The 24,672-nt window shown below is 40.5% G+C and overlaps 1 protein-coding gene across 3 annotated transcripts in view; it reads right to left on the bottom strand.

Annotated features, from left to right (window-relative positions):
* Positions 1–24,672, bottom strand: part of LOC134542928 (neutral ceramidase) — a 179,120-nt gene that overhangs the window by 20,328 nt on the left and 134,120 nt on the right. For 2 of the 3 annotated variants that reach the window (XM_063387525.1, XM_063387524.1), the window contains exons 8-11: positions 23,207–23,332; positions 16,525–16,719; positions 8,001–8,219; positions 4,258–4,353 (exon numbers count right to left, since the gene is read on the bottom strand). In XM_063387525.1, coding sequence (XP_063243595.1) covers positions 4,258–4,353; positions 8,001–8,219; positions 16,525–16,719; positions 23,207–23,332 — 636 coding nt within the window. The remainder of the gene's footprint in view (positions 1–4,257; positions 4,354–8,000; positions 8,220–16,524; positions 16,720–23,206; positions 23,333–24,672) is intronic. The other variant, XM_063387526.1, reaches the window with a different exon arrangement.

The following is a 24,672-nucleotide window of genomic DNA, read 5'->3' on the forward strand; positions in this document are numbered from 1 at the left end:
AATAATAAAATAATAAATACTTGAAATTATACTAGTAATCAGATTTTTAAAATGCAAGAATAATTAACCTTTATTGCCGAAATTGTTGTTGTAATAAGCAATGAAAACCACATTAACTTTTCACTTCACTTTATGAACAGTCGACGAAACAGTTCACGTGTAGATGACTTGTAATTAATTTTAAAAACTGGTGTTTAGCTATAAAGTTTAAATATAATTATGAACAAGTTTTCATATAAATAAACTGTAATCAATTTTTTTTCAACATAATTTTTTATTCAATTGTAACATAATCTATTATTACTGCACTCGCCGACAGATTCACACAAAAGCAAAAATTTTTTAATGTTTTAAATGTTTGTTTGAGCTTTATTTATAACATGTTGGAATGATAATGCTACAGTTACTAAAAACTAAACGCTACAAAACTAGAAACAATATTTTTACAAAACTCCGTTCCCCCGGAGAAACCCTCGGAATGGCCACCGCATGGGAAGCCCAAGAAAAGAAACGGGCTCCCCATTTGGAAGCCACCTGGAAGGTTTTTTTCTGTTCCACCCACTGTTTCTTTGGTAGCCTGACTTGTTACAAGGGATTGTATTCCTACCAGAGAAAATGCCACCATTTTGTCTGGGCAATCCGCCTTGGAGGAGCCGGGGCGCAAACCCGGGACCTAAAAGTCACAAGACAGGCGCTCTACCCCAGAACCAGAGTGGTAGAGCGGATACTTGCAGTCTTCTTAACACTGACATGATGTTATTTCACGAGTTTACTGTCGTTTCGTGTGTCAATAACACGTGCGGTACTTGTAGTATGTTGTATTCTTATGTTCTTCGTTCAAAATGAATTGTGTAATTTCATAACAGTGAAATATAATTTGTATAACTAGTCTGGCAATTTTTTAGTTGATTTTCTGCAAACAAACTTACAATCCCGCTGTACAATAATTATATAGAACTATAGACTAGTAAAAAAACATATGTAAAGAGCTTGCACTGTGGATGGTAAAGTAATTTTGAAATAAATGTTAGATTTTAAAAGTGTGTGTTTAGTTAAAATATGTGTGTGCTTACAAGCATGAAGTTATTGTATATAATTTTATTTATTTGGTTTTAAAGCCACAAAAAAGTTAACCTTGTTATTTCACTTTTGGCTTTTTTTTTGTTTTACCGTGCCTAATATGCGCAGCTAATACTGGAAAGCTATTCAAACAACTGTTTGCATTGCATTGCATTGCATTGCATTGCAACATAGGCATTTTCAAAATCTTAAATTAAGTATTTAATCAATGATAGTGTTGGAGATGTCAAATAAAAAGATATATTTCATACTGACATCGCTGGAATTTTAGGTAATGATAGTACTGACCTTAAATCGATCAGTTTCTGAATATGACACTAGTTTTGTGAGATTTGCTTACTTATTGAGAAATATTCGTTTTATTTGAATACAACTATATTTTATTGGAACTTTCAGTACTCCTGAATACAGAATTCTTGGTAATAGCCTACATCAGGGTTAATAATTTCGTTATACAAATCAAATTCTCCATACATACTCCCATTGATATTTTGAGATTATTACGAAATAATATCTATATAATTTTATTGAAATGAAAACTTCTATAGGAAGGTTTGGATAGGGAGTAAATTAATGTAAGTCGTCATCTACATGGTTACGTGACGTGTTAACGATAACTCTTTATGTGTTCAAATAATGTTTTTTTTTGACGTGACAACGTCTAATAAATCGATGAACGCCGACTGCACGCACGAAAAAGTGTCCCGTTACGCACATTTTTTCGTTACGCTGTCCCGTTACGCTCATTGTATGCTTGCGCCGCGCCGCACCGACAGAAGTGAAAACTTAAAACTTTGTTTATAAATGTGTAGTATGAATTAATTTCTACGTCAAATGTACGTAAGAAATTGAATCTTATTACTAGTATAATTTCAAGTATTATTTTTTTTTATTAAAAAAAAGTAGCATCTGTCGGCGAGTGCAGTAATAATATGTTGTTACAATTGACTAAAAAATTATGGTGATTCATATAATTGATGATAGATATTTGATTTCAGATTATTTATTTATATGAAAACTTGTTCATAATTATATTTAAACTTTATAGCTAAACGCCAGTTTTTAAAATTAATTACAAGTCATCTACACTTGAACTGTTTCGTCGACTGTTTATAAAGTGAAGTGAAAAGTTAATGTGGTTTTCATTGGTTATTACAACAACAATTTCGGCAATAAAGGTTAATTATTCTTGCATTTTAAAAATCTGATTACTAGTATAATTTCAAGTATTTATTCTTTTATTATTAAAATAAAAAAAATTGGTTGTCTGTAAAGTCAGTTTACGGACGATAGTTTAACCTTTTAAACGTCATAACAAAACATTGATGAAATAATTGATCAAGAAGAAAATGAAATATCCAATTCGCCCTGAGACTGAGCCGTAATAGGTTTTTGCAAACAAACCATTTAGGCATTAAAAATATGTTATTCTTTGGGGAAGTAATTTTTTTGACGTGACAACGTCTAATAAATCGATGAACACCAGCTGCACGTTACGCTCCCGTTACGCTCTTTGTCTTCCGCGGAAACCAGGCACTCGTCAATACATATTTTTCTTTGTTTATCGCGATGGGCGTTATTATTAATGAATTATAAATAAAATTTCGTGCCTGGGGCCACAATTGCATATCATTTTGAGCACTTTAAGACATTAAAACGTAAAATATTCTCAACGAATTTTAATCTCGGCCCCAGCGCACCACGAGCGTCTGTGTTGGAGATCAAAGCCAAAATTCTTTCTTAAATTTACTAATACTTTTGACGTGACAACGACTAATAAATCGATGAACGCCGGCTGCACGCACGAAAAAGTTTTCCGTTACGCACATTGTCCCGTTACGCTGTGTCCCGTTACGCTCATTGTACGCTTGCGCCGCATCTATCTCTCTTCCACTCGATTGGCCTATGAATCTACTATTATATTAAATAGGTTAAGGCGGGCTTTTCAAAAGTAGCTTTTAAATTTAGTACTTTAGTTAAACTATCATTTCATCAATGTTTTGTTATGACGTTGTCACGTTAAACTATCGTCCGTAAACCGATTTTACAGACAACCATTTTTTTATTCTTAAACTTAAATACTTTTTTTCATTTTTTTTATTGGTGTTCTTTAATATAAATGGTTTATAGTTACATTAAAATTTTGAATATTCTTCACTGGCTGGTTCCTGGCGGTGAGGACACATATTTTACCCACGCAGCCTTAACCAAAGGAATCTTTAAATTAAAGTCTGAATTTAGCTAAAAACTAGTCGTGGAAGGATATTTGGATTCTTCCCACGTTAACACAACCAGGTGTATTTAAAAAGAAATACCTAGATTTTGGAGGGAATTTTTTTGTGTGTTTACACATTCTTCGGGATCAACATATTTCTGAGCAAATTTTAATTTGTACGTGTTCCAAATTTATCAGTGGCTCGTTAAAATACTGACATCGTCACATTTCTACTAACGGGAGCACCACAAAGCCCCCGAAAGACCACGAAGATTCATGTAAGGTTGCGACTCATATGTTCACAGAAGACTGCATCGGCGATTCTGATGTAAGGATCCTTATGACTGTTTGGAATGTCAACATAGTCGGTTGACACACTTTAAAGTGCGCCTTTCAAGATCATTTAAGATAAAGAGTATTTTTGCAAATATTCGGTAATAGCCGTAGTATAATGTTTTAGAAACAATCACGTATGAACTTGTCGTCCTGGTTCATTTTCATATGGAGTGGGTGTTTCCCAGGTAATGTTTACAAATTTTCCCAGACAGGATATAACCTACAGTCCACAGGGATGATAGAGACAACAACAGCCCGAAATGTTCCGAAGATTACCGAAGTTAAAGGTTATGTTCGGTTAGTGTAATAAATAATAGATCTATATTTTTATTTCGGGAGGGTACGTTAGTTAGTAGTAACTAAAATGAAATGTCGGATGGGTCTGATTAGCGTTGTTTTAAATAGTATATGACCGTGAAATATGTACATTATTATAATATGGTATAGGTTTTTTTTACGGTTATCGGTAACATTCGGAGAACTTCGGAACTGTTCGGGTGTGGCTCTCATCTTTCCAGACATTTTCATGTTTGATCACGAAAAAGGAAAAAAAAAAGTTTCAATTAGCCTTTGAAACTCCATGCAGGCGCACAAAGCTTCAAGATGTCAAAGTGAATGTCCCTTACAGTAGCGAGAGCCTTGGCCAGTTTGGAATATTGCTGCAAGTATATGGGCAGGGTGTATGGACCAAAGATAGTTGAAGCTCCTTCATAGCGCTGAACCTGCAACATAAAAATAAATAAAACCTTATTAAAAGTAATTTCTTGTTTCAAACATATTCAAAGAATTAGTCACTTAATAATAAAATGAATGTGCGCATTGATACATAGCCTAGATCTCTTATTAGCGCAAAAACAAATTATTAAATTTACATTACACTTACGGAGAGGAAGAACTCTGCAAATATATTACTAAAATTAATCTTATCAACGGGTAAGTATACGTTCATGGTATTTTGTGATAAATAAATAAAATAATTTAGGTGCATAAAAAACTTCATTAAAATTTCTGTAAAACCACCAGTAACATGTTTTCTTTCTTTCTACTGAAATGGTCGTAATGAATGTATATTTTTTCTATTTAAGTTTTTTCGAAAACATGTTAAATCTACTATCGTACAACAGTTTACATTTATCATCTACTATAAAATTCATTAATAGCTTTTAAGTAGCAAAACATGCGTAAGCGTTGAATATTAAGTTTTTTTCATGTAATGATCATGACACGGATGTAGACTTAAGCTGAAGTAAGCAGGGATGCATTAACCATATACGCCTTTTATGTCCATCGTTCACGCTGTGGGGAAAATTAGGAGTGTAATTGTGGCAGATATTAATTTCAAATTTAAGTATTATTTGATACAAGGAAATTACTACAAAAATTTGCAAAACGAAAATTTAAAACACATTTTTTTTTATTAAAACGTATAGATAAAAGCAAAATTTGAAACTCTAAATATTCCTGGACGAGACTCTAATAAACCAACTTTCAAATTGAATTACAACGGAGTTTAGTACACGGGCGCCCTTCTATTCTTGTGGAATTAAAAAAAAATAATAATTAAACTCTCAAAATATAACAGGAAAACGGTAAAAGATAAAAACTAGGAGAAGACAGTTTCCCATCAAATTAAAAATAATTAAGTTTAATAAGAAATTAATTTCAACAAATTATCGCACGCGGTTCTATTTCGAGTAAATAAATTTCCTATTAATTTTGATGGGCATAACCGCTTAATTTTCTGCAGCCGTACGAAAAAAAAAAGAACTAATTAAATTGTATCCGGCTTCGTTTTCAATATGCATTACATGATGAAAATCTGATAAAAAATTTATACCTGCAGCTTGTGGGCTTTGCACCGTGAATGACATAATAACATTACAGTATTTTCTTGTTAAAACTAGATATTATGTGCCATAAATTTAATTATAATTGATAAGTAAATATTAGTGAATTAATGCATAGTACAATATTGGCGAGGAATGAGTCACTTTTTTTTTGTTCGGACTCAGACAGCGAAAATTTCATAATCCAAGTAGTACAATTCATTAAAATTCATAGTTGGATTTTCATATTTGAAAATTTTGACCAAAAAATTTTAAGCTTGCATAAAATATTTGATGAATAATGTTTTGTCATAATGTAACCAGTAACATTATCTTTAAAAATTAAGTATTTCTTCTTAAATCCAGTTAGTTTTTACAGGGACATTTCGAGTTATATTCAAGACCGCAGACGACGTGTAGAGCTCCAAGTTTTAAAGCGCTATTTGCAAACCGCTCAAGCTTTATTGAAAGTGTCTTATTAGTAAGAGCATTCAAGAGCCATTGCATGTGTCCACCCATGGTAGTTTAGTTATGCAATTTCGTTTCTAACATGTATTTTGGATCTTGGAATAGGATAAAACGGGTGTTTACAAGAGCTATATTTTTTTTTTGAAAGAACACTTTCGTACCTATACAGTATTGTGAGCCTTTATCTTAAATATTAAAAATTAAACAACATGATCGCTGATTAAAATTTCCGGAGACGTGTTACCGGACGCAACGAGCGTGCGGCATTAGAGGCGAAGAGGCGTATGATGCGAGAGCCGGTGTCGCCCTTAGGGCCCCCGCGCTTTTAGAGATCGTGCGCCAAGCCGGGATCGGCGAGTCTGAGCAAACAGTAGAGCGATAAAGCCATAACCGACAAGCACTGGCGAGAAACTTCTTTTCCGAGGGCCCTACTATTTTCGAGCGTTACGAAAATTCCGATCGCACAATGGGAACAGTTAGTTACGTGGTGGGGGAACCGGTAGAGGAGGTGATGGCGAGCCAGAGGTAGAAATGACGCAGCATAACTTAGTAGGTACTTGCGCAAAAGCATAATTTAACGATCGAATACATGCATATATATATATATATATATAATCTGCGACCTCAGCCAAAGAGAATTATGTTTCGTATACCTATTGATAATGTTACATTCGTGCTAGGAGGCAAGGCCGCGACTCGTGCCAGGTACCTGAGCGGCCTTTCCAGCGAGTCTGGCCAGCGGCCCCGCACCGGCTCTGACGTCACGCATGCCACGCGTGCCCGGCCGGATCACAAGGGTCTGGCTAATCAACCCCCTCCACTCCTCGCCCATACTCACACTACGGACTATTGTCACTGACAATAAGCGGCCTGGGAATTCTGCGGGTTTCCCGAGGCCACCGCGCGGAGTGGCGCGAATGAACCCCGCCTTTCTGGACTTTTCGGGCGTCGGGTAGGCCCGGGATGACGCGACGTGCCACAGCCGCTCTAGTCCCTTCGAGAATGACACCGTGCGGATACAAGCGACGACGCCAGCCACCGCTGGAGTGCCGAGAGTTCAGACAATTCCGCGAGTGAAGGGAAGTGCGACATCAGATAAGAGGGTGGGATAACCCCCTCGAGAGTGGCGCAACGAGGAGCGACGGGACATTTAGAGTGCGACCGAGTGGCGCGAGACTGTGCGCGTGATAACAGGCGCGAGGTAATGGGGCGAACCATTGTCGAGCCTAGCTCCAGTGAGGAGTGCGAACTTTGGAACTTGACGGACATTGAGTTACTTGCGAATAACCTTTTTTTAAATACAATTATTTATTAGCAATGTAATTATTAGTAATAAATAAAACTGTTTTTAAAAATTGAATGTGCTATATTCCTTACGAACCCAGTTCCCCCACACCCCCCAACTATACTCAAAGCAATAAGTAGAGACCTGCAAAAAAAATTCGCGGATTCATTAACCTCTAGGACAGACTCCACAGCAGTGGCGTAGTCAGAATTTGTGTACGGGGGTGTTAAGAAGCATGACCGCCCCCCCCCCCCCCCCCCGTATTAAAGCGGGGGGTCCGGGGGTCCTCTCCCGGGAAAATTTGGTTTTTAAGGTGTAAAAAAGTCCTATTTTAGCAGTTTTCGGTACTTAAATTTAAATATTGTAATTGTATAATTTTTTATTAATTTTAATATGAAATTTGTTTGAGTGATGAATAAGAAATTAATTAAATATTTGGTGCTAAGGGGGGGGGGAGATTGAACCCCTAAACCCCCCCCCCCCCCCTGGCTACTCCACTGCTCCACAGTCCTTTCAATACTCGCGGAAATGACACCTTTTTCATTGGCTACTGACGCGTGAGACGTCTCAACCAGGCTTGTCCGTAATTCGGCAACTTTCTCGGTTTAGTTATTCCCATCGGCTCACTCACAGTTCCCCCGGATTAAGATGTGGGGCCGATGGCAGAAGCGGCACGAAGGTATAGGTAGTTGTTTTTGATGCTAAGCCCATCGCGGAATGAATCCGCGAATGTTGCATGTCTCCGGCGAGAAGTGTGACTGGTGTCGCACGTGGACCCCACGCGGCTCACCTGGTACTCTTGCGGCGTGGCCACGTAGCTGGAGTACTCGTTGCAGAGGCCGGCGACCACCACCAGGTCGGCGGAGGGCAGCTGGGGGCGCAGGACCGCGCGCAGCCGCCGGCCGGACATGGTGGTGAGCTCCCCAGGCACGCAGGCCACCGCCAGCTGGCCCAGCGCCGCCAGCTGTGTGGGCACCACCCGCGGCTGCCACGGGTACGGGTAGCTCATCTGCGGACCCAGCGCGCGCTCTTGCCGCGGTCTCGGAGCCGCCGCGACATCGCTCCAGCGACAACAACCCCGACGATTCCCGATCCGGCCGTCGGCGAATCCTTCCCAACCGAATACTTACATAAACTACAGTATAGAACGCGCTAAAAAAAAAAAAAAAGCCTAGAAGAGAAACCCATGCTTGTTCTGTGTTCCCAGAGGTTCGTAGGAGTGGCTCGCACAGCTTTACACTACACGCCACACCCGAGTTTAACTAGGTCACTTGAAATTACAGCACACCGACAAGCCTCTTATGCACACCAACACGACACTACATCACGCCAGTTGGCTGATATAACTGGTGGGGAGCTTCACTCCCCCCGCCGAATTAGGTACACGTAACTTTTCTAGCATTACACAACCTACCAGCGCACACACAGGCCCGTGTGCCAAACCTATCCCACCACAAGACACGCACCCCCGCCGTCGATTCAAATGATTCTTCACCAGTGTGGGGTGCACCTGAATTACTATGCACTTAGCGAGCTATAGAAACTTCGGTTTCTGCTGGCCTCGCCCACGCTTACTGCCCCGGATGGCAATATGATGAATCGGCGGCGGCTAGAAGAGAAAAATAGCACGCTATCTCAGTCCATGAGCGTGAAATTAAAAATAAATGTTTTTCGCTGAACTCGTCCGTTCTTAAATTAAATCCTACACCAATCTACTACAACAACATGGGCCATAACCAGATGAAGCCAAGCTGCAAATATTTTTAAAGCGTGCCGACAAGTAAAACTAAATTTCAAATTTTTTTCAGCATAACGATCTACGAAGCAGGTAAATATATGTATTTTTTTTTAATTTAGTTCTGTAAGGTTTCCGGTTCCGTTTTGTTTTCCGTCGGGCAGGACGACTCGACAAAAATTATGGAATGGAATCTTTTCCTTGTGGGCCGTCGGGGTGCGTATTTTTTCAGGGTGACGTCACGGCGACCTTGTATTTCATTGGCTACTGAGCGTGTCGGACCTGTCGTGGCATTGTGACTCCAGCTTTAGAGTTACGAAAGAACGCTGGCTACAAAATACAGTGGTGGATTCAGGAAAGATTTTTTTTCCTTCGGGAGGGAGTATTAATATATATATACAGCGAGAGAGAGAGAGAGATAGTCTTTCATTTTTCGCCAGTGGTGTGTACATCTAACATATCGTACTATAAACTATGTATTAACACAAAGTGTCCTTTTTTTTGCTCTTAATAAGTATTGCTATAATTTTGACATATCATGATTAATTTTTAACGCTTATTCCTTTATCTGTGGTGCAGTAAAATATCATTAGCGTAGGTCTTGGAAATATGTAAATAAATAAATAAATATTTCTAGTATTTATTTCTGTAAAAATTTCATATATGTACTTCTGATATACTTGAAAACTAATCGCAAAGCATGAAGCTTTTAGTGTAATAAAAAATACATTGGTGAAAAATTTGTCATTTTTGATGTGTAAAATCTAATGTATTTTTAATTAATTGAAAAAATTTCTATAATAAAACGAGTGAAAATTTATTACTGCATACCGCGATAAAATGAGACACTGGTTTTGCTTATGCTTCCAGTTAATTTGTTAACTACTGTATATTTTTTTATAAAACATTGACATATCCTGGAATCATTTAATGGTTCCAAAATAGCAAAATGGTTTGTTTTTTTTTAAAGCAAATATTACCTAACTCGAAGCTCATAATCAAAATATCTGTTACGCCCTATAACAAAACAGCGTTAGGACATGTTAACTTGCTATTTAGTACGAAACAACGACAAAACTGACGTCAGAAGGGAAGGAACACGTGCGGGCGCTGGGTGAGTCAGAGAAGCGAGCGTTAGCGAGAGGGGTGAGCGAGCGAGAGTTGAAGAGATCGGGTGTGGGCGAGAGAGGTAGAGAACTGGCAAGTGTGAGTGAGAGTTATCGAGATTGGGCAAGGGTGGGCGAGTGTAGTGAGTGTGTGTGGAAGAGTATGCGATAACCCTCTCCCTCCCCTTCCCAACATCGAGTGCTCCAGTTCTTTCCGTAAATTTCCACTGCAATTTCCACTACATGCAATTTTCGTTACTTATTTTTTTTCATCACCTGTAATTTTTGTTACCTTTCGTTACCCTTTTATTATGTAATTACTTCGTCTCACCCTACCTGCTGTGAAAACGTTTCGCATCAATAAGTAGGCTAGGCAATATTTATGCTGAAGTGTAAAATCCTGTAATTTATGCATTGTTGTTCCAAAACGTAATTATTATTTTTTGAAAACAACCTGGACTTGGTTTTTTTTTCTCTCAGTGTTTTCAGAACTCATTACAATGAGCAATTAAAACCCACTGTGTGTGTATATATATAAACATTGTATCATGTCAGCGAGAGCAAAAGCTTACGAGACCATTTTCTTCGAACTTCCTACGGAAAGAAACAAACTGTGAGAGAACTCTTTCAAAAAATTAGTAAGTTTGCAAACAACCGAGTCATCTCCGCGATTTATACGTCAAAATAACCAAGTATTATATATTTTTGTCCCCCTTTTCTGCAAAAAAACTCGTCCATGGTTTGGATAAAGCAAGAGTACTGATTGCTTGGTGACGTCGCTGGAATGGGGGAGATAAAATTTTTTCCGCGGCGTGAGAAACGGCGCTGCTAGATCACTTCGGACGAGCGGACAGCCATCAGGGGTCGTCCCGAACTGATTGATTCCCCCCACCCTCATCGTCGAAGTGTCCGCATTTGCGGCCGGTCATACATTTTGCGGGGCTCTGGGCCACACACTTCTGAGTGATCTTATTGGGGGGCCCCCCTGGAGGTATGGAAAAGTCCCCCCAGAGAATAGCAGTGTTAATGGGTGCCTCCCATTTCAAGTCATGATATTATATTTATATTAATCGAGGGTCAAATTTTAGACTTTTTCAATTGTTTAACTTTCACGAAATGAAAAATTTATACAGCCCATACGTATTGTATAATTAGCTGCCAAAGTTACATTTTTAACGTTTTTGGGTTGTACAAATAAGGAGAATTTAACTTATTGCAGAACTGAAACTTTTTAGGTTTAACTGCAATGCTACTGGCTACTTCATGATATGGTTTGCATTTCTATCACAAAAACTCATTTCATGTTTCTTGGCTGTCAAAATCGTAACAAATTTGAGACTTTTGAAATGCCAGGTAAAATTAATTAATATTTTCTGAAAGAAATTCAAACCATTTCTTGAAGTAGCCAGTGGCATTGCAGTTAAACCAAAAACGTTTCACTTCTGCAATAAATTAAATTTCCCTTATTTGTACAACCCAAAAACGTTAAAAATATAATTTTGGCAGCTAATTATGCAAAAAGTATGAGCTGTATATAATTTTTCATTTCGTGAAAGTTAAACAATTGAAAAAGTCTACAAGTTTATCTGTAATTACTGTAAATATAAAATCTTGACCTGAAATGGGAGGCACCCCCTTAAGGAAGGGGAGAGAGCGCTTCCCTCGGAAAATTGGAAAAAATTAAATATTTATTACGACGTTTTTAAACCAACTTGGAACCTAAATTTCGACGATGATTTTGCCTAATAAACTTGTATATTATTTATTAATAAATTATTAATCGTACTAACAGTCAGAATCTTTGAAAGTTTTTTTCTAATACGAAATCATTGAAACTGAATTGAATTCGAAATGTATCGACCAGCTCTTCGAACTTCATAGTAATAGCAATTTAATGCTTAAATTTCTCGTTGATGCCAATAGTTATTCACGTTAAGCTAGACAAACGAGGAAAACAAAAAAAAATAATTAAATGTTTGGCGCGGGGCCCTGAAGCCGCCCCTGCGAGCCTGCAATCAAGAATAAATTGTTTCAGTAATGCGTGCTTAAAAATGTTAATTGATTCTCTTTGCAGTGCCCGACTAAAGTTCAGTAAGAGGGATGATGGAGATAACAAAATCACTTTGTTACATAACAGTTATTTTATTGTTACCAGTTCTTCAGAAGCCATTATCTTCCTTATATTGGAAGTTCTGGTTATTATATAACTCTTCCCAATTATTTCGCAGCTTCCAACTTAACGTTTGTCGCCATTTTTAAGGGACTGTACTCCCAAATTTAGAGAATTTTCAACACTGATGAATATTCCTGAGTAGGTAACTTCTTCCTGATGATAGGGAATACAATGTCGACCGAAACGTCGGTAAATTATTCGCCAAGGACGCGGCTACAACCCAGAAGCCAAGCTACTTCAGACAATGACCGTGAAAGCCTGCGAACATTACAAACGTGTAATAGTTTTAACCATAGCAAAATTAATTTTTTGAAAGTAATTAAAACATAGTTTATTACTGCAATCCGTAATTCTGTCCCGTTTACAAAAAAAAAAGTTTAGTGTATGAGAACAAATGAATAGTTATACGGAGCAGAAAAGAGTCTAGTATGCAGGGACTCAAACACTTACACGCTAGGTCCGCTTGTGGACTTTGACGACCAGGGGCGGCAGGGTGGTGGCTGGCTCCACAGTTGAGGAAAGCCGACCCCCAGTTAAGGAAAGTAGAGGAGCGAGCTGACGATACGAGGAAAGCACACCCCCAGTTAAGAAAAGGAGAGGAGGGAGAAGACGAGACGAGGAAAGCCGACCCCCAGTTGAGGAAAGGAGAGGAGCGAGCTGACGAGATGAGGATTGCCGACCCCCAGTTGAGGAAAAGAGAGGAGGTAGAGGACGAGACGAGGAAAGCCGACCCCCAGTTGAGGAAAGTAGAGAATCGAGCTGACGAGACGAGGAAAGCCAACCAACCCAGTTAAGGAAAGGAGAGGAGCGACCTGACGAGACGAGGAAAGCCGACCGCCAGTTGAGGAAAGGAAAGGAGCGAGCTGACTAGACGAGGAAAGCCGAACTTCAGTTGAGGAAAGGAGAGGAGCGAGCTGACAAGATGAGGAAAGCCGACCCTGGTTGAGGAAAGTAGAGGAGCGAGCTGACGAGAGGAGGAAAGCCGACCCACTCAGTTAAGGAAAGGAGAGGAGCGAGCTGACGGGACGAGGAAAGCCAACTTTTAGTTGAGGAAAGTAGAGGAGCGAGCTGACGAGATGAGGAAAGCACACCCCCAGTTAAGAAAAGGAGAGGAGCGAGGTGACGAGACGAGGAAAGCTGACCTTCAGTTGAGGAAAGGAGAGGAGCGAGCTGACAAGATGAGGAAAGCCGACCCTGGTTGAGGAAAGTAGAGAAGCGAGCTGACGAGACGAGGAAAGCCGACCCCCAGGTAAGGAAAGGAGAGGAGCGAGCTGAGGAGACGAGAAATGCCAACCCCTGTTAAGAAAAGGAGAGGAGCGAGGTGACGAGACGAGGAAAGCCGACCTTCAGTTGAGGAAAGGAGAGGAGTGAGCTGAAAAGATGAGGAAAGCCGACCCTGGATGAGGAAGGTCGAAGAGCAAGCTGACGAGACGAGGAAAGCCAACTTTCAGTTAAGGAAAGTAGAGGAGCGAGCTGACGAGATGAGGAAAGCACACCCCCAGTTAAGAAAAGGAGAGGAGCGAGGTGACGAGACGAGGAAAGCCGACCTTCAGTTGAGGAAAGGAGAGGAGCAAGCTAACAAGATGAGGAAAGCCGACCCTGGATGAGGAAAGTCAAAGAGCGAGCTGACGAGACGAGGAAAGCCGACCCCCCTGTTGAGGAAAGGAGAGAAGCGGGGTGACGAGACTAGGACAGCCGACCCCCAGTTGAGGAATGGAGAGGAGCGAGCTGACGAGACGAGGAAAGCCGACCCCCATGTAAGGAAAGGAGAGGAGCGAGCTGACGAGTAGAAGGAAAGCCGACCCCCACTTGAGGAAAGAAGAGGAGCGAGCTGACGAGACGAGGAAAGCCGACCCCCCAGTTAAGGAAAGATGAGGAGCGAGAGGATGAAACGAGGAAAGCCGACCCCCAGTTAAGGAAAGGAGAGGAGTGAGCTGACGCGACGAGGAAAGCCGACCCCCAGTTGAGGAAAGAAGAGGAGCGAGGTGACGAGACGAGAAAAGCCGACCCTCCAGTTAAGGAAAGTAGAGGAGCGAGCTGAGGAGACGAGAAAAGCCGACCCCCAGTTAAAGAAAGGAGAGGAGCGAGCTGACGAGACGAGGAAAGCCGACCCCCAGTTAAGGTAAGGAGAGGAGCGAGCTGAGGAGACGAGGATCGCCGACCCCCAGTTAAGGAAAGGAGAGGAGCGAGCTGAGGAGACGAGAAAAGCCGACCCCCAGTTGAGGAAAGTAGAGGAGCGCGCTCACGAGACGAGGAAAGCCGACCCCCTATTCGTGGAAAGGAGAGGAGCGAGCTGAGGAGACGTGGAAAGCCGACCCCCAGTTGAGGAAAGGAGAGGAGCGAGGTGACGAGACGAGGAAAGCCGACCCCCAGGTAAGGAAAGGATAGGAGCGAGGTGACGAGACGCGGAAAGCCGACCCCCAGTTGAGGAAAGTAGAGGAGCGACCTGAGGAGACGAGGAAAGCCGACCCTTAGTTGAGGAAAGGAGAGGAGCGAGCTGACGAAACGAGGAAAGCCGACCCCCCAGTTATGGAAAGTAGAGGAGTGAGCTGAGGAGACGAGGAAAGCCGACCCCCAGTTGAGGAAAGGAGAGGAGCGAGGTGACGAGACGAGGAAAGCCGACCCCCAGTTGAGGAAAGGAGAGGAGCGAGGTGACGAGACGAGGAAAGCCGACCCCCCAGTTGAGGAAAGGAGAGGAGCGAGGTGACGAGACGAGGAAAGCCGACCCCCAGTTGAGGAAAGTAGAGGAGCGAGCTGAGGAGACGAGGAAAGCCGACCCCCAGTTGAGGAAAGGAGAGGAGCGAGGTGACGAGACGAGAAAAGCCGACCCCCAGTTGAGGAAAGAAGAGGAGCGAGGTGACGAGACGAGAAAAGCCGACCCCCCAGTTAAGGAAAGTAGAGGAGCGAGCTGAGGAGACGAGAAAAGCCGACCCCTAGTTAAGGAAAGGAGAGGAGCGAGCTGACGAGACGAGGAAAGCCGACCCCCAGTTAAGGAAAGGAGAGGAGCGAGCTGAGGAGACGAGAAAAGCCGACCCCCAGTTGAGGAAAGTAGAGGAGCGCGCTCACGAGACGAGGAAAGCCGACCCCCTATTCGTGGAAAGGAGAGGAGCGAGCTGACGAGACGAGGAAAGCCGACCTTCAGTTGAGGAAAGTAGAGGAGATAGCTGAGGAGACGAGGAAAGCCGACCCCCAGTTGAGGAAAGGAGAGGAGCGAGCTGAGGAGACGAGGAAAGCCGACCCCCAGTTGAGGAAAGGAGAGGAGCGAGGTGACGAGACGAGGAAAGCCGACCCCCAGGTAAGGAAAGGATAGGAGCGAGGTGACGAGACGCGGAAAGCCGACCCCCAGTTGAGGAAAGTAGAGGAGCGACCTGAGGAGACGAGGAAAGCCGACCCCCAGTTGAGGAAAGGAGAGGAGCGAGGTGACGAGACGAGGAAAGCCGACCCCCAGTTGAGGAAAGGAGAGGAGCGAGCTGAGGAGACGAGGAAAGCCGACCCCCAGTTGAGGAAAGGAGAGGAGCGAGGTGACGAGACGAGGAAAGCCGACCCCCAGTTGAGGAAAGGAGAGGAGCGAGCTGAGGAGACGAGGAAAGCCGACCCCCAGTTGAGGAAAGGAGAGGAGCGAGCTGACGAAACGAGGAAAGCCGACCCCCCAGTTGTGGAAAGTAGAGGAGTGAGCTGAGGAGACGAGGAAAGCCGACCCCCAGTTGAGGAAAGGAGAGGAGCGAGGTGACGAGACGAGGAAAGCCGACCCCCAGTTGAGGAAAGGAGAGGAGCGAGCTGAGGAGACGAGGAAAGCCGACCCCCAGTTGAGGAAAGGAGAGGAGCGAGGTGACGAGACGAGGAAAGCCGACCCCCAGGTAAGGAAAGGATAGGAGCGAGGTGACGAGACGCGGAAAGCCGACCCCCAGTTGAGGAAAGTAGAGGAGCGACCTGAGGAGACGAGGAAAGCCGACCCTTAGTTGAGGAAAGGAGAGGAGCGAGCTGACGAAACGAGGAAAGCCGACCCCCCAGTTGTGGAAAGTAGAGGAGTGAGCTGAGGAGACGAGGAAAGCCGACCCCCAGTTGAGGAAAGGAGAGGAGCGAGGTGACGAGACGAGGAAAGCCGACCCCCAGTTGAGGAAAGTAGAGGAGCGAGCTGAGGAGACGAGGAAAGCCGACCCCCAGTTGAGGAAAGGAGAGGAGCGAGGTGACGAGACGAGGTAAGCCGACCCCCATTTGAGAAAAGGAAAGGAGCGAGCTGACGAGACGAGGAAAGCCGACCCCCAGAGGAGCGGGCTGACGAGACGAGGAGACAGCTCACCCGGCCGGTGTCGACGAGGATGGGCTTGGCGGCGTGGCAGCGCACGTCGGCCGGCGTGGGCTTGGCCAGCAGGTTGCGCACCATGTCGAGCAGCGGGTCTGAGGTGAGGGCGCCCTGCTTGAAGCCCGGGGGACCTGGGCCGTCCCGCGTGCCCGCCGCGAAGCTGTAGCCCATGGCCGGCAGGCAGCCCTTCACCTGCGCGCAAACCACTCGGGGTCCCAGTCACGCAGGCGGTTCATCAGTTGTAACAACACACCTTGGCTTTGTCACTGCCAAGCAGCTCAAGACTGACACCCCGAAACCAGAGCTTCTTGTGTGGGACGTTCCATGCACTACAGCTACATTACAATTATACCACACACAAAATATAGTTTAGTTAAAATAAAATAATTAAATTGACGAGTATCTTAGGTATCGACAAATTGTGACCGGAGTGGAGACACTTTCGGCAAAAATTTCTGTTAGCGTAATGCCAACGGGCAAATACTGATTTATCAGTCCACTACCTGTCGGCTGAAAGACTTTCAGCAACGGTAGTAACGATTTTCGGCCTACCGCCGGACCGGTTAAATGATTTTCACCAAAACGACTTTCGTCAAAAAAAAAGGTTTTTCTGTGCCTGCCGGTCGGCTAGATTACTTTCGACAAAATGGCTGCTGTCTGCTAAAAGATGTTCGGTCTACTGCCTGTCGGTCATGACTATTTTAGGTCTACTGCCTTTCGGTTGGAATGACATTCGGCGAAACGACTGTTGAACTATTACCTGTCGTCGAAAGATTTTTCGGTCTACCACCGCGATCCCTCTGTCTCGTGTATAACTTGCCTCAAGATTCGACAGTTCTCATAAGCAGCAACAGTGGTCCGCATGTGTCGTTCTGTCACGCGGTCGTCAGTTTTCGTAAATGAAAACCCTGTGATTGCTTAGCAAGTGACCTTTGGGAAATGAGTACCACTGGTAGGTGTTGCTTTTGAGAAATTCCAAAATTTGATAGAAGTTACAAGACTCTCATTATATCAGAGGGGGGGAGTATACAGCTGTTGCACCCTATTGAAAGCATCCTTGTTTCTTTTTTGAAGTGAAAACTTATTTAGCTGCGTTGAGCGATATTTGGTAGGGCCAAACTTATGGGTTCGCGTCACCGACATCCTAGTGACGTATTGCACCAGACTGGCGACGCGCAGCGGCCTGTGTACACGTATAAGCATATATACACAAATACATTGTATATACTTGACTGTATTATGTGCGTGTTGGACTCTTTTTGAATGGGTAAAATCTTGTGAGTTCGCGGTACCGAAATGCTGTAGTCGCAGTAAGTGAAGTTAAATTGACCGCATTGAGCGATTTTATTTTGTTTATTGATTTTTCCTATTGAATGTTGATTATTTGTGGATTTAAGTTCATAGTGTTTTATTTTTCAATGATAAAACTTCAATAATTGTAATTTTAAAGCTATAAATTTTTCATTTTTTTTTCAAGGAAATTTTAACGTTATTGTGTGGTACATATTGCAAGTAGTGGCTATTTTTTATTGGGTGGTTAATTTTAGGTTATGTTTTTCCTTTTGTTTATTTATAACGTAGTGAATTTCTTCAAATTTCTGGTTATTGATCTATGGAAGGTAATGATTATTTGTCAATATAATATCCTATCATATTTATTTTATTTTTTTTAAAGACAAAACTTCATTTCTTCTCATTTTAAAGTTATTATTGGTAGGGGCAAAACTGATGGGTTCACGTCACCGACATGCTAGTGATATAATACCAAAAACATTTTCTTACGCATATTTGACGAAAAAATTATGTCATAATAAAAATTTAAAAACAAGGTTTTAAGTTTTCACTTCTGTCGGCAGTCCCCATGACTGTTTTTTTTTTCTATTGTCAATGAGAACACATTGAGAGGATATCATGACCACCATGTCAAAAAGATAAACTGCAGCCCATGTTGTCTGGCGGCCGTCAGGTTGGTTTCGCTTCACTCACTTTCGCTAGCACGTGCTCCATCTGGGCTCTTCCACTATCTTTAAGGGTTATTTTAAAAATTGGCAAAGGTTTGAAGTGTTACGTGTGTATTAAGCCTTATTACTTTTATGACTCGGTAAAATACAGGGCCTCGCTTCTGACCCTTTCTTTAAGTCTATTTTTGTGGCCTAGTATAAAAATTGCAACAGCATCTACAGGCAAATGGTTTCTTGCTGGAGTCTGTTTATTAGTGCCGAACGATAACCACGAATAAAAAAAATCAGTTTGAAAAAACTTATTAACGTCTTGTATGTGCAAATTATTATTATGGATACTTTTGAAAAGGATCACAAAAAAATTTAAACCAAATCTGGCGTGGTATGATGCTCCTTAATTTGGATGCCTGTCTAGGTCGCCAAGCGGTGAGCAGAGCTCCGGGTGTTAAGGCGATATTTACAAACGGCTCAAGATATCTCAAAAGTGTTTGATAATTCCAGAGCAATCACACACACCTATGCAAGTATCACCTAATTGTTTCTGTTTTACACGTATTTTTTGGGCAGTGGTATTTTCATTAAGATTTTAGATGTGAGAAATTTGATACACCGTTTCGCAGCTCTGTTAATTACGGGCAGAGATCCTTAATAATTAAACTCTCAACAATTAAAGTACAGGGTCTCAGTTTTACAAAGTTTGTGGTATCAATTCTGACAAAACAGATTATGTTTATGTTTATTCTGTCCCACCAATTAAAAACAATATGACATTCAATGTAAGTTAATACAGAAGGCTTGATCGAAAGTGCACCGCAAGATAAAATTACAGAAATTGTTGAAATTTATTTTTCCACGTATGGAAATACTTCATTACATAAAACCAACTTGTTACGTGTTGGTAGAACTGTTACAAAAATTTAGATATTTTACTCTTTGAGAAACCTGAAGGAAACTATTTATTTTATCACCAAGCACAAAGCAATACTCAGAGAGACTTATTTTCACGCTAATACCCACGCATCACAAAGAATGCGTAAAATTTGAACATGACCGCATAGCCACTGTAAAATACTTCTAAGTTAGTCACTCGAGAAATGTAAAACAGTTTTTTCGTCGTTCTGCAATGAATAGGTCCGTTAAGATGCCGAGAGTAGTATAACAGAAAAAAAAAGGAGTGTCGAGAACGGATTGTATGAAGAGTCTTATAAATTATTCATTGCCGTGCTAATTAAGGCTAGACAAAAACAATATACTCCCAGAGCTTTGGGGAATAAAAAGCTTTTTTTAATTTTGGTAAAACCTTTTCAGTAAACTTCCAACCGAATCATTAAAAAATAACCTGAGTTGCTCCTTAAAATTAAAAGCAAATTAATTTTTAGCAAGTAGTTATTTCTTAATAAAACATAACTTTGATTATAAAGTCTGTCTTTTTTTTAAGAAAATTCAGATAGTAGTACATAATAGCCGAGTCTGGGGAAATGTTATTCTTATGGGACAACAATTCTGTGGTGAGTTCTTGTTGTCGCTCGTCAGTCGTCATGATTCGGACGTGTTCGGACTTTTTCGACGCTGGATTCTTAAGATCGGGACCTCATCGACAATCTTCAGGCTCAGGTTTTACCTGGGTCACATTAGTTAGCTTTTAAGCTAGACGACCAATGGGGCGTCAGCCATGGCGCCAATTGCAGCCATGGCTGGCCAGTAAACCCCAATAGCACATGATTCATGCGCCCTTGTCCTGCATGGTTAAACACCCGCATGGTAGAGTGTATAGGTTTCGGCCTGAGACACACTTAGGTCCTCCCCTAACCTGGACCCTCCCCATACACACTTAGAATAATTTAGGCTAGGAAAAAAAATTTCAGGCACTTTTGTTTTGGTTTTTATCCGCAATCCTGCAAAGTGGTTCGCAGTTGTATTAGTGTCGCCTGCTAGGCATACTACCATCGTGGATAGTCAAATTTATATATTTGTATCGGTATTGGCTACATATACAGTAAAAAATCGTTTTGTGTTAGTTCTTATGGTGGTTCCTTAAAATATTTAAAGAAGTTAAAAACATTTCGGAGTTCGGTGGATTCCAACCCATGACCTTCAGATTACCAGTTCAGTGCTCTGACCTCTCGGCTACTGTGTCAATAATGTATGTAGAAAAATTATACGTGTAATATATTTACCACTTGGAATTCTGGATTGGAAAACATACGCCTTTGTTCACACGACCATCGAGACATTTACCAGACCGAGAATTAAATAAGGTGTATAAAGAAATAATACACATATTATGTCTTGCAATTATTTTGTTTAACGAGCTTCAATGTTGGTACTTTGACTAGTCGTACTTCACGTGTAGTGGAAGTTATTTTTCTAAATGAATAGGGAAAAACAAAGTTGGCGGTTGGGTATTGATCACATGGTCCTTACCACATGAGTGTCTAGCTTTTGATGTGTTCTAACTCCACTGTCCAGCTGTTTTATGCAATATGAATGATTTTTTTTGTTATTGTTTCCCGGACCTTTCACTGTTTATTATATATAATGAATAAATTTAATTGTTTCTGTACTGCATGGTATCAAACCATGGACATTAATTTATCAAATCAATCATTTTTATGAAAGGATTTTTAATATATATATTAGAGTTTTTCCCGAGTTTCCAAGATGGCGGCCATATCGGCTTACTGGAGGCAGGTAGACTCAGGATTTAAGTCAATCTTTAGGATTTTTCACTACGTTTTTTTTAAATTTTAATACGTAATTTTTACATAAAATTGCCCTTTTTTTTATCAAGAAAGGATAGAACCAAGTAGAGGAATAGATCGAATAAATAATTATTTTAACAAGCGAATTTTTCATTTTTTTGTTTAGAAATTTTCCTGAATTTTTAGCTAAAAAATAACAGAATTTAGGATAACGGCCAGGACAACCGACAAGATGGCGGATGTCACGACAGTTGACTGTATGGTGATACCGCACTCTTGCGGGTTAAATTTAAAATAATTTTTTGATAACGTCCTGTAGTAAGTGATGCTATAATTCCAGCAAATTAAAACAATATATACAACACATTATGTGTGTTTTTTTATATATATATACCTTATTTAATTCTCGGTCTGGAAATGTCTCGATGGTGGTGAGTACAAAGGCGTATGTTTTCCAATCCATAATTCGAGTGGTTAAAGTTTGAAATTACTATATTACACACTTACAATATTTCTGCAGACATTATTGACACAGTAGCTGAGAGGTCAGAGCACTGAGCTACTAATCTAAAAGGTAGTTGGATGGAATCCACCCGCCTCCGAAATGATTTTAACTTCTTTAAATATTTTAAGGAACTACTATAAGAGCTAACATAAAACGATTTTTACATTATAATACCAATTAAAAAATATAATACCGATTAAAAAATATAAAAATATGACTATCCACGACGGAAGTGTACCCAGCAGGCGACACTATAATAACTGCGAACCCCTGTGCTGGATTGCGGATAAAATCAAAATACGAAAGTGCCCGAAGATTGTCGATGAGATCCCGATATTAAGAATCCAGATACGAAAACCTCCTAACATGGACGAATCCTAATGATTGACAAGCCACCACAAGAATCTATCGCAAAATCGAAATCCCAAAAGAATAACATTCATTGCACCAGAATTAACTATTATATACTACTTGTGATGTCAACTTTTTATGCGGTTTCTAGTTGTTTAAGGAAATGCTATATTTTTTACTAAAATGAATTTAACTCTGTCAAAATTAAACATAAAGAATAATTTTAATGAGGGATTTACAAGAATATATTAGGCATGCAAACACTGCATCACAGTACCTTCCCTGGCAGATTGGCATCCGCTGTTTCGTAAAGCAATCTTAGCTTCAATAAAATATAATGTCAATTACCACTACAGGCGTTGACATTTTCTAAAAAAAAAGTTTTATTCTGTGGAATGAAAACATTTGTACGAAACTGTCTGAAAACCAAGATTCCTAATAAAATATTTGGTAAATGTTTAATGAAAAGTTTTAGTCCAGAAAATTGAGTTCTGAAAATACGTTTGGCGTTTGTTTTGTAACTGCTGAAAGCATTTACTCAATTGAACTTTCTCTTAAAAAACTTTGTAAATTTAATATCCAGTTGGTATTGCTCACGACAGAGGAAATAAAACAGAATCGTACTGTAAATTTGTTTGTTCGTCCATTGAATGATTCTTGCATTATGAAACAATGATTCAAAACAATAATGTGGACATTTTATGCCATTGGTGATTTACTATTCATGTCATATAGAAATCTAAAAAAAGTGAATAAATTAACAAGCAGAAAACAAGACTGTGTGTGCCTCATGACAGGAGCAGATTTCAGTTCCCGAAACGTCGCATCTGGTTTGTCTTCAGAACCCTTCTGTGTTCGTTTATGTTGTCGTCCTTGTGTTTTCCAGAATCATCCGGTTCGTCTGTGCTGTGATATTTTTTATTAATTCCTTTAATGGATTTCTCTGTGCTGTCTATGTAAACATTTGACATAGGCTAATTTTATCTCGTTTTATGTGTGTTTGTGTATTCATCTTTTTTTCGTTTTCGAGATTTCTCTGTGGTCTGTGGCATACAGTGTGAACCAGCAATGTTGTATGTCCACAAAATTTTTTTATTTTAAATTAAATTTGCTTGCAATCAAATAATATTCATCAGCTCGTATAAAGTGACGTGTATTACCGTTTTATGTTTTCTGGTCTTCTCGTCGTACACGGAAGCCGTGGCATTCGGCATGTCGATGTACTGGTGGACGACCTTCAAAGGGCCTTTCAACTCGCGGGCTCCCTTCTTGTCCTCGAACAGTTCCTGCGAACACAGCAAGTCACGATCTGGAATCGTTTCCTTCAATCATTTCTATTCCTAAATACACTGGCTTTGTGTTATTGCGACTCTTAAATGGTGCTTCGTACACCCATCGGCGTAGATCCAGCCGCTACGTCGACTATCGAATTCACCCGATGTGCAAAACGAAATGTTAAACTGTATAATGAAACGGCTCCGATAACAACTGAAAAGACTTGAAAAAATACTAAACCCAAGCTTTGGACCTTAAATTTGCAAACAACAAAATTTCATAAAATACTGCCCATCTCATTAAAATTCACCAAACCGTTAATACTCCAAAGTTTCCTCTTGGCTTTGTAAATTTTGGTTCGCGCAATCCCCCACAGATGGCAGCACTGCGGTAACATATTTCCGTTCCATTCACGAAAATGCCGTATACCAAGAGCTAAGATGTTAAAACTTCAATAATGAGTACACAGACACGCTGAAACAAGCCAAAATCAGCCTATGTCAAACGTTAAATGTTTATGCAAAACACAGAATCCCGTGGAAGGAATTAATATGTTGTTGTGTTGTCTAAGGTTGTTGTTTGTATTTACTGTTCTTATTGCAAATGTATCGTCGTTGTTAGCCCCCTGTGTTAGTCTCTGCCGTGATATTGTTCTGACTACTTCCTTCCACTAATTTTTCTTTGTGTAAAGGCTACATTAAACGTTTTGGCATCGACTGATTTTGCCTTGTTTTCTTTGTGTGTTTGTGTACACTGTAAAAAAATTTTCAAACGGAACTGAAATAATTTTGTAAAATTACTTATATTTGTAAAGTTTGTACTTTTACATGAAATCAACTGTATCGCTACAAAAAAATGTTCCGCAGTAATACTGTGCTCAGATTATTGCTTTGTGTTGTCCCAGTACCTCCAAGAGTTAAAGTTGTATTCAAGCCGTTCGCAGAGTAACTTTTCAGAATTAAATAGGTACATTAAACAAAATAAAATAAATAATGATAAATTGTTGAATATTCAATTTTATTTTCCATGGTTCAAAAATTTTATGCTTGTATAAAACATCAAACAAATTTCAAATTGTGAGCTAGTATTGAATATTGTTTCCTAAAACGTATTTCATACAAAATGTTCCATGACACAACCTCAAGTCGAGAATTGTTGATAGTCCAGTAAATTAATATTATAAAATAAAAATTCAAATATAAAAATGTCGAAATAATTTGAAAATATTTTATATCCTCACCCAGTACCAAATTATTTGATACTGTAACTTAAAAAAATTTGCTACGCATTCATAAACAACACAACTGTTGATAACTATTCAAAATAAAATCAAACAAACTATACTTTGGGG

The sequence above is a fragment of the Bacillus rossius genome, assembly GCF_032445375.1.
Source record: "Bacillus rossius redtenbacheri isolate Brsri chromosome 9 unlocalized genomic scaffold, Brsri_v3 Brsri_v3_scf9_2, whole genome shotgun sequence".
Lineage (NCBI taxonomy): Eukaryota > Metazoa > Arthropoda > Insecta > Phasmatodea > Bacillidae > Bacillus > Bacillus rossius.